Source organism: Tenrec ecaudatus, chromosome X (assembly GCF_050624435.1).
Source record: "Tenrec ecaudatus isolate mTenEca1 chromosome X, mTenEca1.hap1, whole genome shotgun sequence".
In the NCBI taxonomy this organism is placed as follows: domain Eukaryota; kingdom Metazoa; phylum Chordata; class Mammalia; order Afrosoricida; family Tenrecidae; genus Tenrec; species Tenrec ecaudatus.
The window spans coordinates 57,453,476-57,471,545 of NC_134548.1; the positions used below are offsets into that span (position 1 = coordinate 57,453,476).

The 18,070-nt window shown below is 46.1% G+C and overlaps 1 protein-coding gene across 3 annotated transcripts; it reads left to right on the forward strand.

The window, feature by feature from the left end:
* The first annotated feature begins 590 nt into the window (after nt 1-590).
* Nucleotides 591-17,973, forward strand: LOC142433877 (protein VCF1-like). 3 transcript variants are annotated; one of them, XM_075538519.1, is made up of 6 exons: nt 593-715; nt 1,686-1,793; nt 1,898-1,950; nt 4,117-4,175; nt 8,333-8,429; nt 15,805-17,973. In XM_075538519.1, the coding sequence occupies exons 4-6, from the start codon at nt 4,165-4,167 to the stop codon at nt 16,036-16,038; spliced, it is 342 nt and encodes a 113-aa protein (XP_075394634.1). In that variant the 5' UTR covers nt 593-715; nt 1,686-1,793; nt 1,898-1,950; nt 4,117-4,164; the 3' UTR covers nt 16,039-17,973. The 3 variants fall into 3 exon arrangements, with proteins under 3 accessions (XP_075394636.1, XP_075394634.1, XP_075394635.1); XM_075538520.1 differs by lacking the exon at nt 1,898-1,950; XM_075538521.1 differs by lacking the exons at nt 1,686-1,793; nt 1,898-1,950 and having other exon boundaries at nt 591-715.
* Nucleotides 17,974-18,070: the final 97 nt, after the last annotated feature.

Genomic DNA, 18,070 nt, shown 5'->3' on the forward strand with positions numbered 1-18,070 from the left:
CTTGGGGTTGAGTAGTTCTGCATAAGCAGAGGGAGGGAGGGTGTGGAGGAAGATGACAAGCTAGTTAGGTGGGAGGAGTTGGGTCTCCTTGCAGTTAAAGGGGCACTGGAAGGGAAGGAGGTGGTAACCAGCCAATGGAGATGACTGAGAGGTTGGGGGCCCGGGGCGATGGAGGCTCAGGTGACCTGCAGGAGAGTATCCCTAAGGACTGAGGGACTGTGGGGTTGGCCAGGTCAGCCTCCAGAATGCAGTGATCCCTTGTAATAAGGAGAGGAGGTTAGCACAAAGAGGAGGACTGCAGGTGCCCTGGGAGTGACACAATCCCAAGGGTAGCTAAGGTGGATAGCTTGGCGGCTGTCGGTCCGGAGAGTGGCCGGAAACTGGTAAGGGTCTCGCCCGGGAGCGCCTTCCAGTGGTAGGACCTGGGCTTCTGGGTCACGTCATTGATGCTCCCATACAGGAGGGCCTGCAGGCTGAAACCTGGAAGGACCATTCTTCCATTCCGGGGCCTGGGCTCGCGCATCACAGGCAGCCCCGCCCCGTGGGCGGAGCCGCGACCAGGCGGCTTGACGTCACCGGTTTGTTGCCGTGGTTACCAGGGCGGGCTCAGAGGTTTCCCGGTCCTGGCCCTTTGCCGTGCCTCTTTTGCCTGCCTGGAACCCGTCCCTTCTGGTGCCTTCACGTCTCTACCCCCGCGCGGCGCCTTTTCAGCCAGGTAAATGAGCCTAAGGGCCTCCGCAGAAACGCGGCGAGCAGGAAGGAGCCTTTCCTCCCTCGTAGCAGTCGCCCGCGGTTTCTCTGGCCTGAAGATGGCAGTGCGGCGCCGCGTGAGAGCCTGCGGCGCGCAGCTGCCCCGCCCGTCGTGCTGGAAAAAAAGCGCGCAGCCGTTTTCTTTAGAGAAGCCCGGTTTCCGCCTGGGCCTTAGCAGCCGGCTGCCCTGAGATTGGCCGAGGCGGCCCCTTGCGGGATTGGCTCACAAAACCTTAGCAACAGGCGCGCTGCCCCTTAGCTGTGCTTTTCAGGCCGCCATTTCTTCCTCTGGGACTGCTGGGGCCTTTAGCAACGGTAGTTCTTCATCCTGAAAACTCTGATCGTTCCCTTTCCTAAAACTTGCCCCGGATTTTGATGTGTGAAGCTCGGCCCCGAGCTGTTGTCCACTGGGAACCGGCAAGCCCCAAACCCCTGTGCTTTGTTAGGGGCCAGAGATCCAGGGCTTTTCTGCAAAGAGTTAAACCGCGCGGTTTACAGAGTGAATCCACGGTTTTATGGAAGTATAGAATAACTTCCAAACACATGACGGGGTCCCTCTCCGGGCTTGAGAAGGACAGCTGCAGCCTAGATGAGCTGCACTTCCCTCCAGGAGGGCAGGAGGGCAGGGCCATTGTTCAGGGGTTGCAGGGTTGGCTATTTGAAATGGCCCTTTCCATTGGGCTGCCTCTGTGCTTCTGCAGATGGTCAGGCAACTTTCTAATGAGCTCCTGGGCGCCTCTTGGGTCTCCCACATATTTCCTTTCCGCTTTTGTCTGGGCCTCTGCTCCAGCCAGCATGCTTCAGAATGATCTTCCAGTCCACTTCTGTGTGCGTCACTGGGGCCTGCCTTGAGGGTTGCGGTGTTTGGAAGGCCTGTTCTCACAGGGTCCTTTGTTCACTTCTTATTTCACAGCGTGCTTTCTTTATCCCCTTAGCCAGCAGGGCAGAAACCCCTGTTCTGTCCCTGCCGTTTATGGACCTGCATGAACACCATTTTCAATATAGAGCTCCATCAGCCCCACCATGAGAAATCTGGAAGCCTGGTAAAGTGCAATCAGGAACACTCGCCTTTTCTCTACTGCAGCAACCCCCCCCCCCCCCAGAGATTAATATTAATTCTATTTTGTGGTATGTTGCATTCATTTAGGTGAGTTTTAAAAGTATTGAGGATAACACCCTGCCTTGAAAAGCAACCCTCAGGTAACAACCGCAACAAGTGGGGGGAGAAGGGTATAAAGAATACGTTCAATATGAACCTGTTGTTAGTTGCCTCCCAGTCATGTCCTGCTCATGACGGCCCCGCGCGCGCGCATGTGTGTGTGTGTGTGTGATGTGTAAATGCGTGTGTGGGCACACGCGCGCAAGGAGGGATTCCAAAGGTGTGCCTTTTCCAAAGCAGAGCGCCAGCTCTGGCTGGAACTGCCAGTATTCTAGGGTAGTAGTGGAGCGCTTAACTACTTACAGCACCCAGAGGCTCCGAATATGAATTTAGGGGCCCGACTACTGACATGCTAATGCAATTAGCTGGAAGAGGGGTGGTTCAGTGGTAGAATTCTCTTCTTTCATAAGAGAGACCTTGACTCGAATGGTGGCTGAGGCCTTTCATGCCTGGCCATCACTCCCCTGTCACTCCCCTTGTATGTTGCTTCCATCCTGAGCAAGTTTCAGCAGAGGTTCCAGACAAAGATGAACAGGGGAAAGCAGCCTGGCAACGGTGTACTTCAAAAATCAGCCAGGGAAAACTCTATGGGTCAGCCATGGACCACTGATCCACAAGTGATCGTGGGGTTGGCTCAGGACAGGGCAACATGGGGGTCTTTGTGCATTGGCTGCCCTGAGTCAGAGGCCAACTCAAATACCGTTAGCACCACCAACCGAGGACATGTTCCCTAGAGTGGGCCGGTAGTGCAAACGATTAATGTACTGGGCTGCTGAGTTTGAGGTTTAAGTCCACACAAAGGGGTATGAATGAAAGTCAAAAAAAAGAAAGTGCAGGGACCTAGTTTAGAAAGTCAGCCACTGAAAACCCCATGAGCACAGCTCTACTTTCACATGCTTGGGGTGGTCATGAGTCTGAAGGGACACAGGTGACAAATGGCTAGGGCTTTGTTGTTGTTTTCTTTGTTTTTTTTTTCCTTAGGAAGACATGTAAATGAAGCAAGCAGAACAAAAACAAAACCCTCCCTTCCATTGAGTGTATTCCACCCCTTGACCACTGTTCAGACTCTAGGGACCCTACAGGACAGAGTCGGCCTAACTGCCTGGGGTTCTGAGACTTTGAAAAGGTTTAAGCCTCATCCTTCTCCCACTGAGTGATTGATGGGTTCAGACCCTTGGCCTGTAGTTATCTGCTCAATGTGTAGCCCATTACACTGCCAGGGCTCCTTAAGCAGACCCAGTACGAAGTTAATATGAAGCAAAGGAGCCGTGGTAGTGTTATGGGGTACGTGTAGGGCTCCTCACCACAGGGTTGGCAGTTCAGGTCCCCCTGAGAAGAACGGGGCTCTCAATTCCAATAAAGATTTCCAGCCCCAGAATCCTATATAAGGCCGCTCTGAGTCAGAATCAACACAATGGCAGTGGGGTTGGTTTGGTTTTGTATATTAAGTAATCCTGATCTGTCTGCCTTGTTCTTGCTGCATGTCCTACTATATTCCTGAAGGATCTTGGAACATGCCTCACATACGAGGGGGAGGGGATCTCATACAAAAGAAAAGTTTCATTTTCAGCTACTATACCCACATAATCTGAAATCATTTATACTGGAAATCTCTGTACCATTCAAGAAGCTGTTTGATGTGTGCTAATTTTCACTTTGCCCAGGATCCCATGAGGCACGTGTCTTGGCACTACCAGATCTGCCTATTTTACTAGCTCTTTGTCAGTCTAAGTTGGGGCTGGAGAGACTACTGGTGATTGGGTGGGGGAGGATAGGGGAGGGAGATCAGCTAGGGAGCTCCTGTTCCCAGCCCCCAAATTCCTCCTTCTAATCTTTTGGGGTGTTTTGTTTTGTTTTGGGGGTTGTGTGTGTGTATGTTTGTATTTGTTTTTGCAAAGAAAGCCTTCTTTTCCTTTCTCAAAGAGTTTGAAATCCATTGTTGTGTTTGATCTCTAAGATGATTATTCTCTGTGCTTAAACTCCCAGAGATTAGTGGAAGGTTGGAAAGAAATGAAATTATGGAACTAAGTAGACCCAACCATCCTTTGGAGTACTGCGTATTCAAAGGAATCTCTAAGTCGATGACTCTGGTTTATATCGGGTCGGTTAAGGGGAGTCTACAAGAATTATAATCTCAAAACCTGCAGCCTGAGAAGGTACTGAACGTGGACATGGGACTGAACATGCAATCTTCCCAATTCTTACAGACATTTTGAGAGGAACAAAATACCTCGGAGAAGCCTAGAGAAAGAAGCATGAAGAGCAGGTAGGGCCGATTCTTAATCCAGTGCCATCCAAGGGAGAGGCCAATGCAATGATTGGGGTACCCAGGGAGATAGCCTCCGATTCTGGGGCAGGAGCGGCTTGCCTGACTGTCCCTAGGCCTTAGGGGAGAAATTCTCAAATACACCCCTCATCCCTAGTGTCCTAACCGTCTCCTGTCTGTGCAACCCCTTGGGCATGTCTATTCTCTTCACAAGGAAGACCAGAATGCATCCACTGTTGTAAATCAAGAAATGGGCATGTTTGGTCACACATCCGTGGCCGAGCAGCCCAAAGCACAACAAGGACTTGGGGCACTGATAAAATAATTTTGGGACCGAATTCTGCCACTTTCTTTGTTTTCATTTGGGTAGCCAATGGATTTCCCTTCACACGTAGTGTTCTACTGCAGCGCATTCTCACCCCGCTTTCATGATCATGCTAGGAAGAAGGTAGCTTAGGTAACATGCATGATGATCACCTCAAAACTCAAGCTTTCAAGTCAATTCGGACTCACGGAGCCCCATAGGCCGGGAGAGAACCGCTCCTGGGGCTTCCAAAGCCTGCAATTCTTCACGGGAGTGGAGAGCCTCATCCTGCTCCTGAGGAGAGGCTGGTGGTTTCAAACCGCTGGCATTGTGGTTAGCGAGAGCTCCGTCCCTGCGGGCTGTTGCAGTGAAGCCCGAGTACTACTATACAGATGGTTGGCAAAAGGAAAAGTTTGTTGGTTGTTTCCCATAAGATCCATGACGCAAAGGAGGCAGACGGTTGCTTCCTCTTCTGCTCTGAGAACAAAGAAAAGAGAGGATATTTATGCATTTGTGGGGGGAAAAGGGAGAGACTTGGGAAATAATCTTGTAGGAAGTTAGGGTGTGTCCGTTCATAAACGCTCTGCCTTCCTTAAGTTACATTCCCCTCCTTTGCCTGCTTGGTGGTCATTCCACTTTGAGTGGCGGCAGCTGTTCTCTGGAACTCCAAAGAACAAGCTTTAATCTGGTTACTCTTTAACAAGCATGCCTATTCTCCTGCCTAAAATCACAAACTAACCCTGTGTTCCCATTTATTTACGACGAGGAAAATGAAAGTACATCCGAAGGTGACCACAAACAAGGTACACTGAAATCATTAAAATCTTAATTCAATGTACCCCACTCTTCATTTATGTTGTTGCGGTTGTTAGGTGCCTTCCCGTCCGTCCAGTCAGTTCTGACTCATAGCAACCCTGTGTTCAACAGAACGAAAGCACTGGCCAGTCCTGTGCTTCTGCCCATTGTTGCAGCCACTCTGTCAGTCCATCTCATGGAGAGCTAAAGCAAGTGGAACAAATGATGAAATCAAAGAGCTGAAAAGACATTTTTAAAGGGCAGGTTGAGAAGAACAAGGGAGGTATTGTACTGATATGGACAATGACCTGAAGTTATAAAGCCCAGCAAAATATGGGTAACCTTGAGGAGAATGGGAATGTGATCGGGAAAACCCAGTCCCTGGAGAAAGACACCGTGCTTGCTAAAGTGGAGCATCAGCAAAAACGAGGAAGCCCCTTGAGGAGGTGGACTCACACGGTAGAATCAAATATAATAACTGTTAGTATCGCTGAGGACTGGGCAGTTTTCTTCCACTGTATATGCGGTTGTGGGCAGTGTTTCCTTCCGTTGTCTATGTGGTTGCTGTGTACCTGAACAGACCGGACACTACAGCCCCCTAACCACACATTGAACCTTCCATTTGACTTAAAACATTTCAACAAGAATTTGAACCTTCCATTTGACTTAAAACATTTCAACAAAGCTAAGGCCAGCATGCATGGTGGCTTGGCACTTAGTTCACTGAGGTCTGATACGACTTAAGTGGCGCCATGACAGAACTGCCACAAGTGGAGTGTTTGTTGTTGCCGTTTCAAAGATCATTTTATGGGGGCTCTTACAGCTCTTATCACAATCCAGACGTCAATTGTATCAAGCACATTTGTACATATGTTGCCATCATTATTTTCTAAACATTTACTTTCTATTTGAGCCCTTGGTATCAGCTCTTCTTATTTCCCTCCCTTCCCCCCTCTCACCCTGGTGACCCCTTGATAAATGATAAATTATTATTATTTTCATATCTTTTAAAAAAATGTTTTATTAGCGGCTTATACAACTCTTATCACAATTCATACATACATCAATTGTGTAAAAACCACATCTGTACATTCATTGCCCTCATCATTCTCAAAACATTTGCTCTCCACTTAAGCCCCTGGCACCAGGTCCTCATTTTTCCCCTTCCTCCCTGCTCCCCCTCCCTCATGAGCCCTTTATAATTTATAAATGATTACTTTGTCATATCTTGCGCTGTCCGACATCTCCTTTCCCCACTTTTCTGGTGTCCGTCCCCCAGGGAGGAGGTCACATTGTAGATCCATGTAATCGGTTCCCTCTTTCCAACCCACTCTCCCTCCACCCTCCCAGTATCGCCACTCACACCGCTGGTCCTGTAGGGATCATCCGCCCTGGATTCCCCGTGTTTCCAGTTGCTATCTGTACCAGTGTACATCCTCTGGTCTAGCCAGACTTTCAAGGTAGAATTATTTTCATATCTTACACCGACTGCTGTCTCCCTTTCCCCATGGTTTCTGTTGTTCGTCCCCATGGGGGTGGGAGGTGGGGAGTAGGGGGTGGCATGTGTGTGATATGTCGATCGATCATTGTGATCAGTCGGTTCCCCTTTCTTCCCTTCCTCTCCCCACTTTCCTCCAACCTCCTGGCATCGCCTCTCCCATTTCTGTTCCTGAGGGGGTCAAATGACCTAGAGTCCTTGTGCCATGGGCTCTTATCGGTAACTGTGTGTAAATGCAAGTAGATAGTTTTAACAAGCATAAGTTCTCTCTCACATTTTAGGAGGCTAGAAGTCCAAATCCGTAGTGCCAGCTCTAGGGGAAGGCTCTCTCTGTCTATCGGGTCTGCCAAAAGGTCTTTGTCTCCTTTCAACATCTGTGGACCAGACATTCATCCCTTGTAGATCTCCTTGTGCCGTGCTAGCAATCTTCCCCTGGATCTAGGAGCCTCACAATACAGGGGCCCTATGTCAAATGGACATACTGCATGCCTGTCTCTTCTGTCTTGGCAGTAGTAGTAGGTCTCCCTCTCTCTCTGCTCACATCCTTTCCTTTGATCTCATGTAAGGTAAAAGATGTTGCTGGCCATCAGCAGGAAAACCCCTCTTGGTGGCATACTGGTTAGCAGTTTGAAACCACCAGCTGCTCCCACGGAGAAAGACAGGGCTTTCTATTCCCACAAGGAGACTTGGAAACTCACAGGAACACTTCTACCCTGTCCTATAAGGCCGCGATTAGTCAGCATCAACTCAATGGCAGAGAGTTTGGTTTTCTGAGGTTAATATAGGAGCAGTACTCTGACAGGATTAAGGGTATTACAACCTACCCTCAATCCTCTTATTGGTTTATCAAGTCAAATCCCATCAGAGGGGCCCATCACATAACTGCCACTTCACACTATTGCCAGAGAGTCCTGGCCTAGCCAAGTTGACATGCATTTGGGGGGACACTTTGTAAGTATGTACTTCAAATAAGGCCCTCCTTCATCAGTGAGCCTTGGAAATGCCAAGTAGTTTGTGCTGTAATCTCATAGGTGAAGTAACCGTGATGTCATAATACATCGCTGATGAAACAATAGTAATTAGTTCCCATGACACAAGAAAGTCCTCTGCAGTGTTGGTCTCTGCAACACTTTGCCAAGGACTTGAACCTTAAATAGGCACTGGCAGCCGCTCCAGTCTAAGAGTTTTTCTGTGGAAGTGGTTAGAATGATGTAACCTGGAATCGTAATTTGGGGGCAGAGTACAATGAGTTTACTTAGGTAAAGCTTATTAACTTAGTCTTTAAACTTTCCTGTTCTTTCCACTCACTTTGTTCATGTAAAATCGGGAGACTAAATTTTAGGAAGCAAACTAACAGCTTGGTTTAGAGTTCGTGTGTTTTAATTTTCCTCTCCCTACTTGGGGATGATGCACTTTGGACTTTGTCTCTCTGGGGTCACAGATGGAGATGTGTATTCTCAAACAAGTTCTCAAATTTCTATGTTGCCACTCACTTGCTATTTAAGTGCTTGGTTGGATGACCATTACTCCCGCCCCACTATCTTTGTGATTTATTTTCAGGAAAAGAAGACGAAATGGTAATGAAGATGACAGCCACCAATTGCCCCGGTCCAAAATGAGTAAGAGTGACGTCTATCAGGATTCTCTGGATACAGAGGTAGGAAACAGAGTCCTTCTCTATTCATTGATTGACTAAGCTAAATTATCCAGGCTGTGCCCTGAAGTTAAGAAACTTCCACCAGGTTAATTTCATTTAGCACGTTTTAAAGAATCACACTTGAAAATCTGTTGAGTGCCCCAACACACACACTCCCTCAAATTTTGTTGTTGTCAGAAAATCATAGACCATTGAAAAACCTATCCATAGAATTCCTGTTTAATGATAATTTTGGAAGTACCTTTTGTTCTAGTAATTTACAACCTTTCTTTTTTGTCCATAAGTCATAATATGTTATTGCTTTGGTTTATGTGTCTTTCCAATGGAACCAAAAGCTATAAGAAAGCCTATTTTAAATGTTTTCACTTTTCCACTGTGTTGTTCTGAAAAGGGCTGAAATTTCCAAAAATGTTTGGTTTATTGACGTTCTACCTAATGTATGGATATTAAAGTGAATTTTTGCATGTTTTCACATAATTTACTTTTCAGTGATCTGGATTTGGTAAATGGTCATCCGTTTCACTGATTTCTGTTTCTGACTTCTAATTTCTCCAGGGATGAAATGCATAGTAGGGGTGGAAAAAAATCTTGTTTTGATTTTTCTTCCTTTTCTTTCTTGTGAGGTTCACATGAAGGAAAGCACTGAAGCATGGGGAATGGGCTGGAGGTGAGAGGAAGCTAGGCCTTGAAAGAAACTCAAATACTTGGTTCCGCTGCCTTACAAAGAGCTTCACAATTTTATATTATAAATGCCATCTATATTCCAGTTCTTGTTTTTAAATCGTTTTATTGGGGGCTCATACAACTCTTATCACAATCCATACATGACATCCATTGTGTCTAAGACATTTTTATCTAGTACATTTGTTGCCATCATCATTCTCAAAATGTTTGCTTTCTACTTGAGCCCTTGATATCAGCTCCTCATTTTTCCCCCTTCCTCCCCACGTCCCTTCCCTCTTGAACCTTTGATAATTTATAAATTATTATTATTCTGTCATATCTTACACTGCCCATCATCTCCCTTCACCCACTTTTCTCTTCTCCATGCCCCAGGGAGGAGGTTATGTGTAGATCCTTGTAATCGGTTCCCCATTTCTATCCCACCTTCCCTCCACTCACTCTCCCGGTATCACCACTCTCACCACTGTTCCTGAAGGGATCATCCGTCCTGGATTCTCTGTGTTTCCAGTTCCTATCTGTACCAGTGTGTATCCTCTGGTCTAGCCCGATATGTAAGGTAGAATTGGGATCATGATGGTGAGGGTAGGTGGGAGAAGGAAGCATTGAAGGACTAGGGAAGTTGTGCGTTTCATCCATGCTACCCTGAACTCTGACTGGTTCGTCTCCTCCCCGCGACTCTTCTGTAAGGGGATGTCCAGTTGCCTACAGATGGGCTTTGGGTCTCCACTCTGCACTCCCACTCATTTACAGTGATAGGATATTTTGTCTTTGATGCCTGATACCTGATCCTTTCGACACCTGGTGGTCACACAGGCTGGTGTGCTTTTCCATGTGGGCTTTGTTCCCGATATGATCACTGAAGACAAATGTGTGCCTAAGCAAATGTGGTGAAGAAAGCTGATGGTGCCCGGCTATCCAAAGATATAGCTTCTGGGGTCTTAAAGGCTTGAAGATAAAGAAGCGGCCATCTAGCTCAGAAGCAACAAAGCCTACGTGGGAGAAGCATTCCAGGTCTTTTTTCGAAGATAAGTAATTGATATTCCTTCTCATCTCTTCATAGTTCACTTAACCACTAGTTCTTTCATTAGCCTACTGAGGTTTCTATTCTCCCTTCCTGCCTTAGTTTTTCCTCAAGTTACTGATTCTTTTCTCTCTCCTTACCTCCGAGTTGTGACCTGTATGCACTGCCTGTTTTTTCCATCTCCTTTGTTACAACTAGTCACTAAAACTTGGCTTCCTCCACTGCTATGCTATTTCTCAGGGACCCCTTGAGATCTTCTCAAATTCATTCATCAAGTCCTGACAGTTAAGTTCAGGACTGTCCACTGGACAAGCATTAACGTTGGTGCTTGGCATCAACTTAAGTGTCTCAGTTCTCTTCTTGCAAGGAAAGCTGGACGCCTTTTGGAAGTGGGCTGCTTGCAAAGTGAGGTACCTCCAGGCACACACTGGGGGAGTTAGTTCTGTTAACATGTGAAGTTAAGGATGGAGTTCCTTTGAGCTGAGGCATATGGCAGAGTGAGGTGCCTTTTGGGGCATTCATCGGTGGCACTAAAAGAACTTTGTAATATTGCTTGAGCCGGGCAAAGGACAGGGGACTGGGTAGCTCAGAGGCTGAAGACCAGAGAGAGTTGTTCCTGTAGACATGTCTGAGAAGAGCTGTTCCTGAGCAGAGGATTGCATCCTGAGGAGTTCTAATTCTTAATCATAACCTGTCAACTTCCCTAGTCAACGAGAGTACGCACTGTGGCTGCTATGTGGACATTGCAATGAATTATCAAACCCAGCTGAGAAGTAGCGAGGGATGGTCGGTATGAGAACTGCTAAAGAAGGTTGGAGTGTGAAGGCATGTCTGATCTTCACCTCATAGGACTTGACCTTGGGGTGATGTGAAGTTTGATTGTCCTTCCCTTGGTGAAGTCAGAAGAGGTCAGATGCTGCCTGCAAAGCATTTCGACAGAGATGAAAATCGATTCCTTAGAAAGCATTTGTAGTTCTTCTTGCTTTATTTTTCACACAGTATCTGTAGCTTAAAACAATAAGGAATATCAACTGACAGGAACCAAAGTATTTTAGTGGTCGGTCTCTTATCCAATGTAATAGCCTACTTGATATTTCAATAATAAGAAGTTGACTAGTTTTTACCAGCGGGGAGAATTTTGCCCTCTGAGCCAGGGACATCTTTTCTTGAATTTTCTTCGGTATTAAGCCCTTATGACAATTTCATTGCTATTGCCGATAACCCTGCCACCTGAATTCATTTGGCCATTACTTACCAGGTGACAAATGCATAAATGTCCCACGTGTGTTTGTTTTTAAGTTGTATCTCATTGCTTACTTAATTACTTAAGCGAACTACTGCATTCATTATCAGAAGGGACATTCCATGATCTATCTTAAAGTACAGCACTGTCTATAATAGGATAACATCTATCCATATACAAAGAACTTGAGTCAATACAACAATTATTCAAGTCTCTTCACCACTGACTAAAGCTATTGACAAAGAAATTTAAGAATTCTACTAGCATCTTCGTTCTGTAATTGATCAAACATGCAGTTAAGATGCATTGATAACTTTTGGTGACTGGAATACAAAAGTTGGAAACAAAGAGGTAAGAACAAAGAAGTTGGAGGATATGTTCTTTGTGGGAAACAAAGCTAGAGATCGCATGATTGAATTGTGTAAGACCAATCACTCATTCATAGTAAATACCTTTTTACAACAACACAAACGTTGACTATGTACAGGACTTCCTCGAATGGCATGCATAGAATTCAAGTGGACTCTATGTATCTCTGGGAAAGCCAGCGGGGAAACTCAGGCCAGGGACTGACTGGAACAGACCGTGAGTTTACTCATGTGTACGTACGTTCAAGTTGTAGCTCAAGAAAATTAGAAGTCTACAAGAGCTAACATATGCCTTTGAGTCTATCCCGCCTGAAATTCAAGAACCCCCAAGGAGCAAATCTGACACATTGAACAGTAATGGCAGAAGACCTGATGAGTTGTGAGAGGACATCATGCGCATCATTCGTGAAGAAAGCAAACGGTCATTAAAAAGACAGGAAAGAAAGAGAAGAGCAAAGTGGATGTCAGAAGAGACTCTGAAACATGCTCTTGATCTTAGAGTGGCTAAGGAAAATGGAAGAAAGGATGACGTCAAGAAGCTGAATAGAAAATTCCAAAGGGCAACGGAAGAAGATAAAGTCAAATATTATGATGAAAAAGTACAAAGACCTAAGAGTTAGAAAACCAGAACTTGAGAGCACGCTGACCATACAGAACTCAAGCACAAATTCGAGCCTCAAGTTGGAATATTAAAAAGATCCTATGGGGAAACATTGACTGACGCAGGAAGCATCAGAAGAAGATGGAAAGGATACTGAGAATCACCCGCCAGAAAGAACTGGTCGACATTCAACCATCGTGTGAGGTCGCATATGAGCAGGAGCGCCAGTTGTGCTGAAGGAAGATGTTAAAGCCGCACGGAAAGCATGAGACAAAAACAAGGCTCCAGGAATTGATGGAATGCCAAATGAAATGTTTCAACAAGGCGAAGAAGCGCAGGAAGGACTCACTCGTCTAAGCCAGGAAATTTGGAAGGCATCTACTTGGCCATCTGGCGGGAAGAAATCCATATTTATCCCCATTCCTAAGAAAGGTGACCCAACAAAATGCTCCCATTATACAGCAATGTAATTGATGATCACATTGTGGCAGTTGCATGATCTCGTGTCCATTTGAGAGTATTAAGAGTGAAGGGGTGGAGTCTAGCCTGTCAATCAGGTCACAGCCTGATGATACTTCCTTGTGGGTGTGGATTTCCTATGAGGATTCTAGGAACCTCCTGTCTTTCTCCGGGGAGGCAAGCCACACTCTCCTCTCTCTGCTGCACCTTCCTGATGACAAGCCACGCCGATGGCAGCCAGAGACCTGGAGACGCGTCCACTGCCATTGGCTCCACAAGACTTTGCACCCACCAGCCTGTGATCTTCCTGCATTTTCCACCATTGCATGTGACTGCATGAGTCTGGAGAGTGATTTATAGACTAGTATCAGACTTATGGACTAATATCAGACTTATGAACTTGATCTGGACTGGGCTGGAATGTTTTCTCTATATACAATTACTCTTTGATATACAGCTCTTTCGTATACACATATGAGTGTCCCTGGATTTGTTACTGTAGTCGACCCGGACTAACGCACAAATGCACATAAAAGTTTGCTGAACGTCATCCAACAACAGTTGCTGCAATGCATGCATTGACAGGGAGCTGCCATAAATTCAGGCTAGATTTAGAAGAGGATGTGGAACAAGGGATATCACTGCTGATGTTAGGGTTGAAAGCAGAGAATGCCGGAAAGATGCTAACATGTGTTTTACTGACTACGCGAAAGCATTTGAAGTGGATCATAAAAAAAAAACCACAAAACTGTGGGTAGCCTGGGGAAGAATGGGAACTCCAGAACACTTCATTGTGCTCATGCAGAACTTGTACATGGATCAGAAGGCAGGTGTGCAAACAGAAGAAGGGAACACTGCACGGCTTACAATCAGTACAGGTGTGTGTGTGTCAGGTTGTATCCTTTCACCGTATTCATTTAGTCTATATGCTGAGCAACTAGTCAGAGAACCTTGATTATGTGACGAAAAATATGCCATCAGGATTGGAGGAAATCTCACGAACAATTTGCAGTGTGCACATGACACCATTTTGCTTGCTGAAATTGAAGAGGGGATTTAAGGACGTACTGATGAAGATCAAGGATTGCAGCCTTCAGAACGATTACAACTCAATGTCAAGAAGACCAAAATCTGCCCAACAGAACCAGTGGGTAACATCATGATACATGGAGAAAAGATTGAAGGTATCAAGGATTTTGTCTTGCTTGATTCCACAATCAGTGCTCATGGAAGCAGCAGTCAAGAGATCAAAAGATGTGTTGCCTTGGGTAAATCTGCTGCACAAGGCCGCTTTAGAACACTGAAAAGCAAGGATGTTTCTTTGAGGACGAAAGTGAGACTGACCCAAGCCCTGATATTTTCAGTTGCTTCACATGCATGTGAAAGCTGGACATTGGCTGGATAAGAAAGGCCGAAGAAGAATGGATGCATTTGGAGTACGGCGATAAGAGAACAAACCCATACGTCTTGGAGGAAGTACGGCCAGAGTGCTCCTTTAGATGGAAGGCTGGCAAGACCCCGTCTGACACACTGTGGACATATTGTCAGGACAGACCGGTCCCTGGAGGCCAGTCCCTGGAGAAAGACGTCACGCTTGGTAAAGTGGAGGTGCAGTGAAAAGAGGCAGGCCCTCGAGGAGAGAAAATAGCACAATGGCTGCAACAATGGACTCAAGCATGGGAGGATGGCGCAGGACCAGGCAGAATTCCCTTCAGTTGTTCCTAGGGTTGGTAAGAGGGTACTAACAACAACAACAGCAGCAGCAGCAGCATATACATGTGAAAGCTGGACGGTAACTAAGGAACGCCAGAGAACAGCCCATCCATTTGAATTGTGCTGCTGGTGAACAATATTAATAGTGCCATGGAGGCGGGAGGGGGAGAAAGGGGGAACCCATCACAAGGTTGGCTATATAGCCCCCCAGGGGGACAAATAACAGAAAGGTGGGTGAAGGGAGACAAGGCACAGTGTAAGACACGAAATAGCAGTAACAATATAGGGCTGGTCAAGGATTGGCGAGGGTGGAGAAGGGAGGGGGAAAAAGAGGAGCTGATGCCAAGGCTCCAGCAGAACGAAATTGTTTTGGAAATGGTGATGGCAACATATATACAAGTGTGATTAATACAATTGAACGATGGATTGTCACAAGATTTGTAAGAGCCCCCCAATAAAATGATTAACTAAAAAAAATACCGTGGACCGCTAAAAGGACAAGTAAAGCTGTCTTGGAAGGAGGACAGACAGAGTGCTTCTTAGAGGCAAGGATGGCCAGCCTGGCTCTCACGTACTTTGGGCATGTTGTCAGGAGAGACGTGCTTGGTAAAGTAGAGAGGCAGCAAAAGAAATAAGAGCCTTCGATGAGATGGATGGACGCAGTGGCTGCAACGATGGGCCCTAGCATCGGCTCAATTGTGAGGACGGTGCAGGACCAGGCCGTGTTTCATTCTGTTGTGCACAGGGTCGCTAAGTGTCAGAACCAATTCGATGGCATCTCACAACAACAACGACAAGAACGGTTCCCAGAAGCCATCTCATTTCTTAGAGGCATACCTGAAACTACGGCCTGCAGCACTGCCCGAGGTTGCTCTTCCTCTGAGTCCAGCGACTTACTTCTCTGAGGCAGATTCTTGAAAGAAATGATGCAAATGGAGACAAAGGATGTGTGAAGGAAGGCATCCTTTGGCGTTTGATGCCCTGGGTTTTAATCTCCACCCTGCCACGTTCTAGGTATCTGAACGTGGGCACATCAGTGGTCTCAGGTTCCTCATTTGTAAATTGGGGCTATTCATCCAAACTTACTTTACAGGGCTGTTGTGAGGTTAGAATGAAATCTCCTAAGTGGGTGTGCTTGGTAGACTATGAAGCCAAGCATAGAGTCTGGTGCTGTTATTCTCCAGACCGAATAGAAGGGAGAAAAAAAAAATATATATATATATGTACACACACACACACACAGTAATCACAGAGCAGTGATCCCATTTCTGTTGTCTTCTTTGCAGTTTTCCAGCAATAATTATGACAGGAGCAGCGGCAGTGTGAATTACCAGGATCCAGCAAGAAGACCAGAGAGCAGTTTAAACCAGATCGTTGCTGAGCCCATCCCTAACAGCCCTCGGTTCATCTGTGAGGAGGCTGACGTGTGCCAAGGCTCCTATGTGCACATCAACCAGATCTTGAAGGAAGCGCACTTTTACAGCTTACAGCAGCGAGGACATTCTTTTCCGAGAATGTGAACTAGGAGCTCCTTATTGCAAACGAAAATTTGATCGAAAAGTAATTGTGCATAACACACAAAAGTCTGTTGGTTTTTCAGCATCTATTTTAAACGACAAGTTAGTGAACAGTTATTTCTAGGTGGTTTTGCTTCACTGTTGCAAGGCCAAAGGGACTTTGAAGCATTTTGACGGCATTATTTTTAGGGTGGGTGTCGAATCCATGTCAAGGCAGCAGTGCAAGGGAGTTTCCTCTGTGTGTTCCTCCATAGTGTGTTCACATCACCTTTCATTACAGATGTGTCCGTTAGAAATTCTACGTCATGTCAAAAGGTCTTTCAGTATGTATATGGAGGTGGGGGTCCTTCCTTGTAAAAAAAAACATTCAGTAGGCCAATAAAGACTATGAAGTTTTCATAGAAACCCAAACAAAAAGACGGCACATAGTTGAATTTTCCTTAGCTCAGCAAGCTTCCTTGGGTCTAGTCCTGCAAATGAACCGTGGCACTGCCTCTCGGGAAGCAGATGTTCTGTTAGCAGTGCTTTCTCCTTGTCACAGCCCTCCCTGGGGGGTGGAAATGCTTAACCCTCTTTTCTGCTAACCTAAAGGTGGAGGTTCCAGTCCTCCACAGGTGCCTTGGAAGAAAGACCTCAAGGTCTGCTTCTGAAAATTAGCCATTGAAGTCTCCATGGAACACTGTTCTGCTCTGACACAAATGGGGACACCAGGGGTCAGAGGAGTTTCAAAGAGCAGCTGGTGCCCATAGGTATAGATCCCATTAGATTATGTAAGCAAATCGCTATAGAACTGTTTTCAGCTTTTGTGTTTCCCGCCTCCATCATTAATTCTCCAAAATGTGCATTTCTGACTTAGTAGGATACACTGCACTGTCCAGTGAGACAAGACGTGCATAACTGAACTGCAAACTTGTCGTGGTGGGAGCTTTTGGGATCCCATTTACAAGTCTACCTATTCGGTATACAGTAAATCTGACACCGTGTGAGCTCTTCTAACTGGTGCCTGAGGGATACGAGTATGAGGGGGCTTCAGAAAGCTTGTGGCGGAAATGCTACTTTTTAATTCCACATCTCCATGAACTTTAAAAAGCCACCTTGTATTTGAAAACTGAGTAAAATCACCATCCTCTTTATGCTTCAAGAACTCTTCCAGGTAGTTTCTGTCATTGAACCTACAAAGATCAGTAGAGGTTAGAAAGAGTCAGCCGAGGTGTCTTTAGAAGGAATAATAAGTACCCATGTTATTAATCAGACTAAAAAAAACACCCAAATTTGAATGGTGACTGTACCTCAGTGATACACTGTATGACAGAGCGCAGTGTATCAGACCCTCTGCCCTGGAGAATGGCAGATACAACCTGCCACTACACGTAAAAGTTTCTGCGCATGCCCTTTCCGCAATACTTGGACACCCACATAGCAGAAACAAGCAGACCTAAGAAACACAGCTTGCTGCTATAGAAAAAGGCCTTCACCACTTACCAAGACTTGATCATGAGGTGTCGATGGGATCAGGGATCAGGCATCAAAGACCCCGAACAAAAAATCTTATCAATGTCAACGAGGGGGCGTGCGGAGTGGAGACCCAAAGCCCATCTGTAGACAATTGGACATCCCCTTACAGAAGGGTCACAAGGAAGAGACAAACCAGACGGTGCGGCACAGCACCGATGCAACATATAACTTTCCTCTAGTTCTTTAGTGCTGCTGCTCCTCCACCCACTATCATGACCCCAAATCTAGCGTACAGATGCGGCTCAACCAGAGCATGTACGCTGGTGCCGATAAGAGCTGCAAACAAGGGGCATCTAGGACAGGTAAACCCCTCAGGACCAATAATGAGAGTAGCGATACCAGGAGGCCAAGGGGAAGGTTGGGGGAGAAAGAGAACTGATAACATATAACCCCCTAAGACATGAAAAATAAAATGATAACTTTTCAAGGGTTCATGAGGAAGGGAAGGAGGGAGGAAGGGAAGGGGAGGGGGGCGAGAGAAATGAGCTGATACCAAGAGTTCAAGTAGAAAGAAAACGTT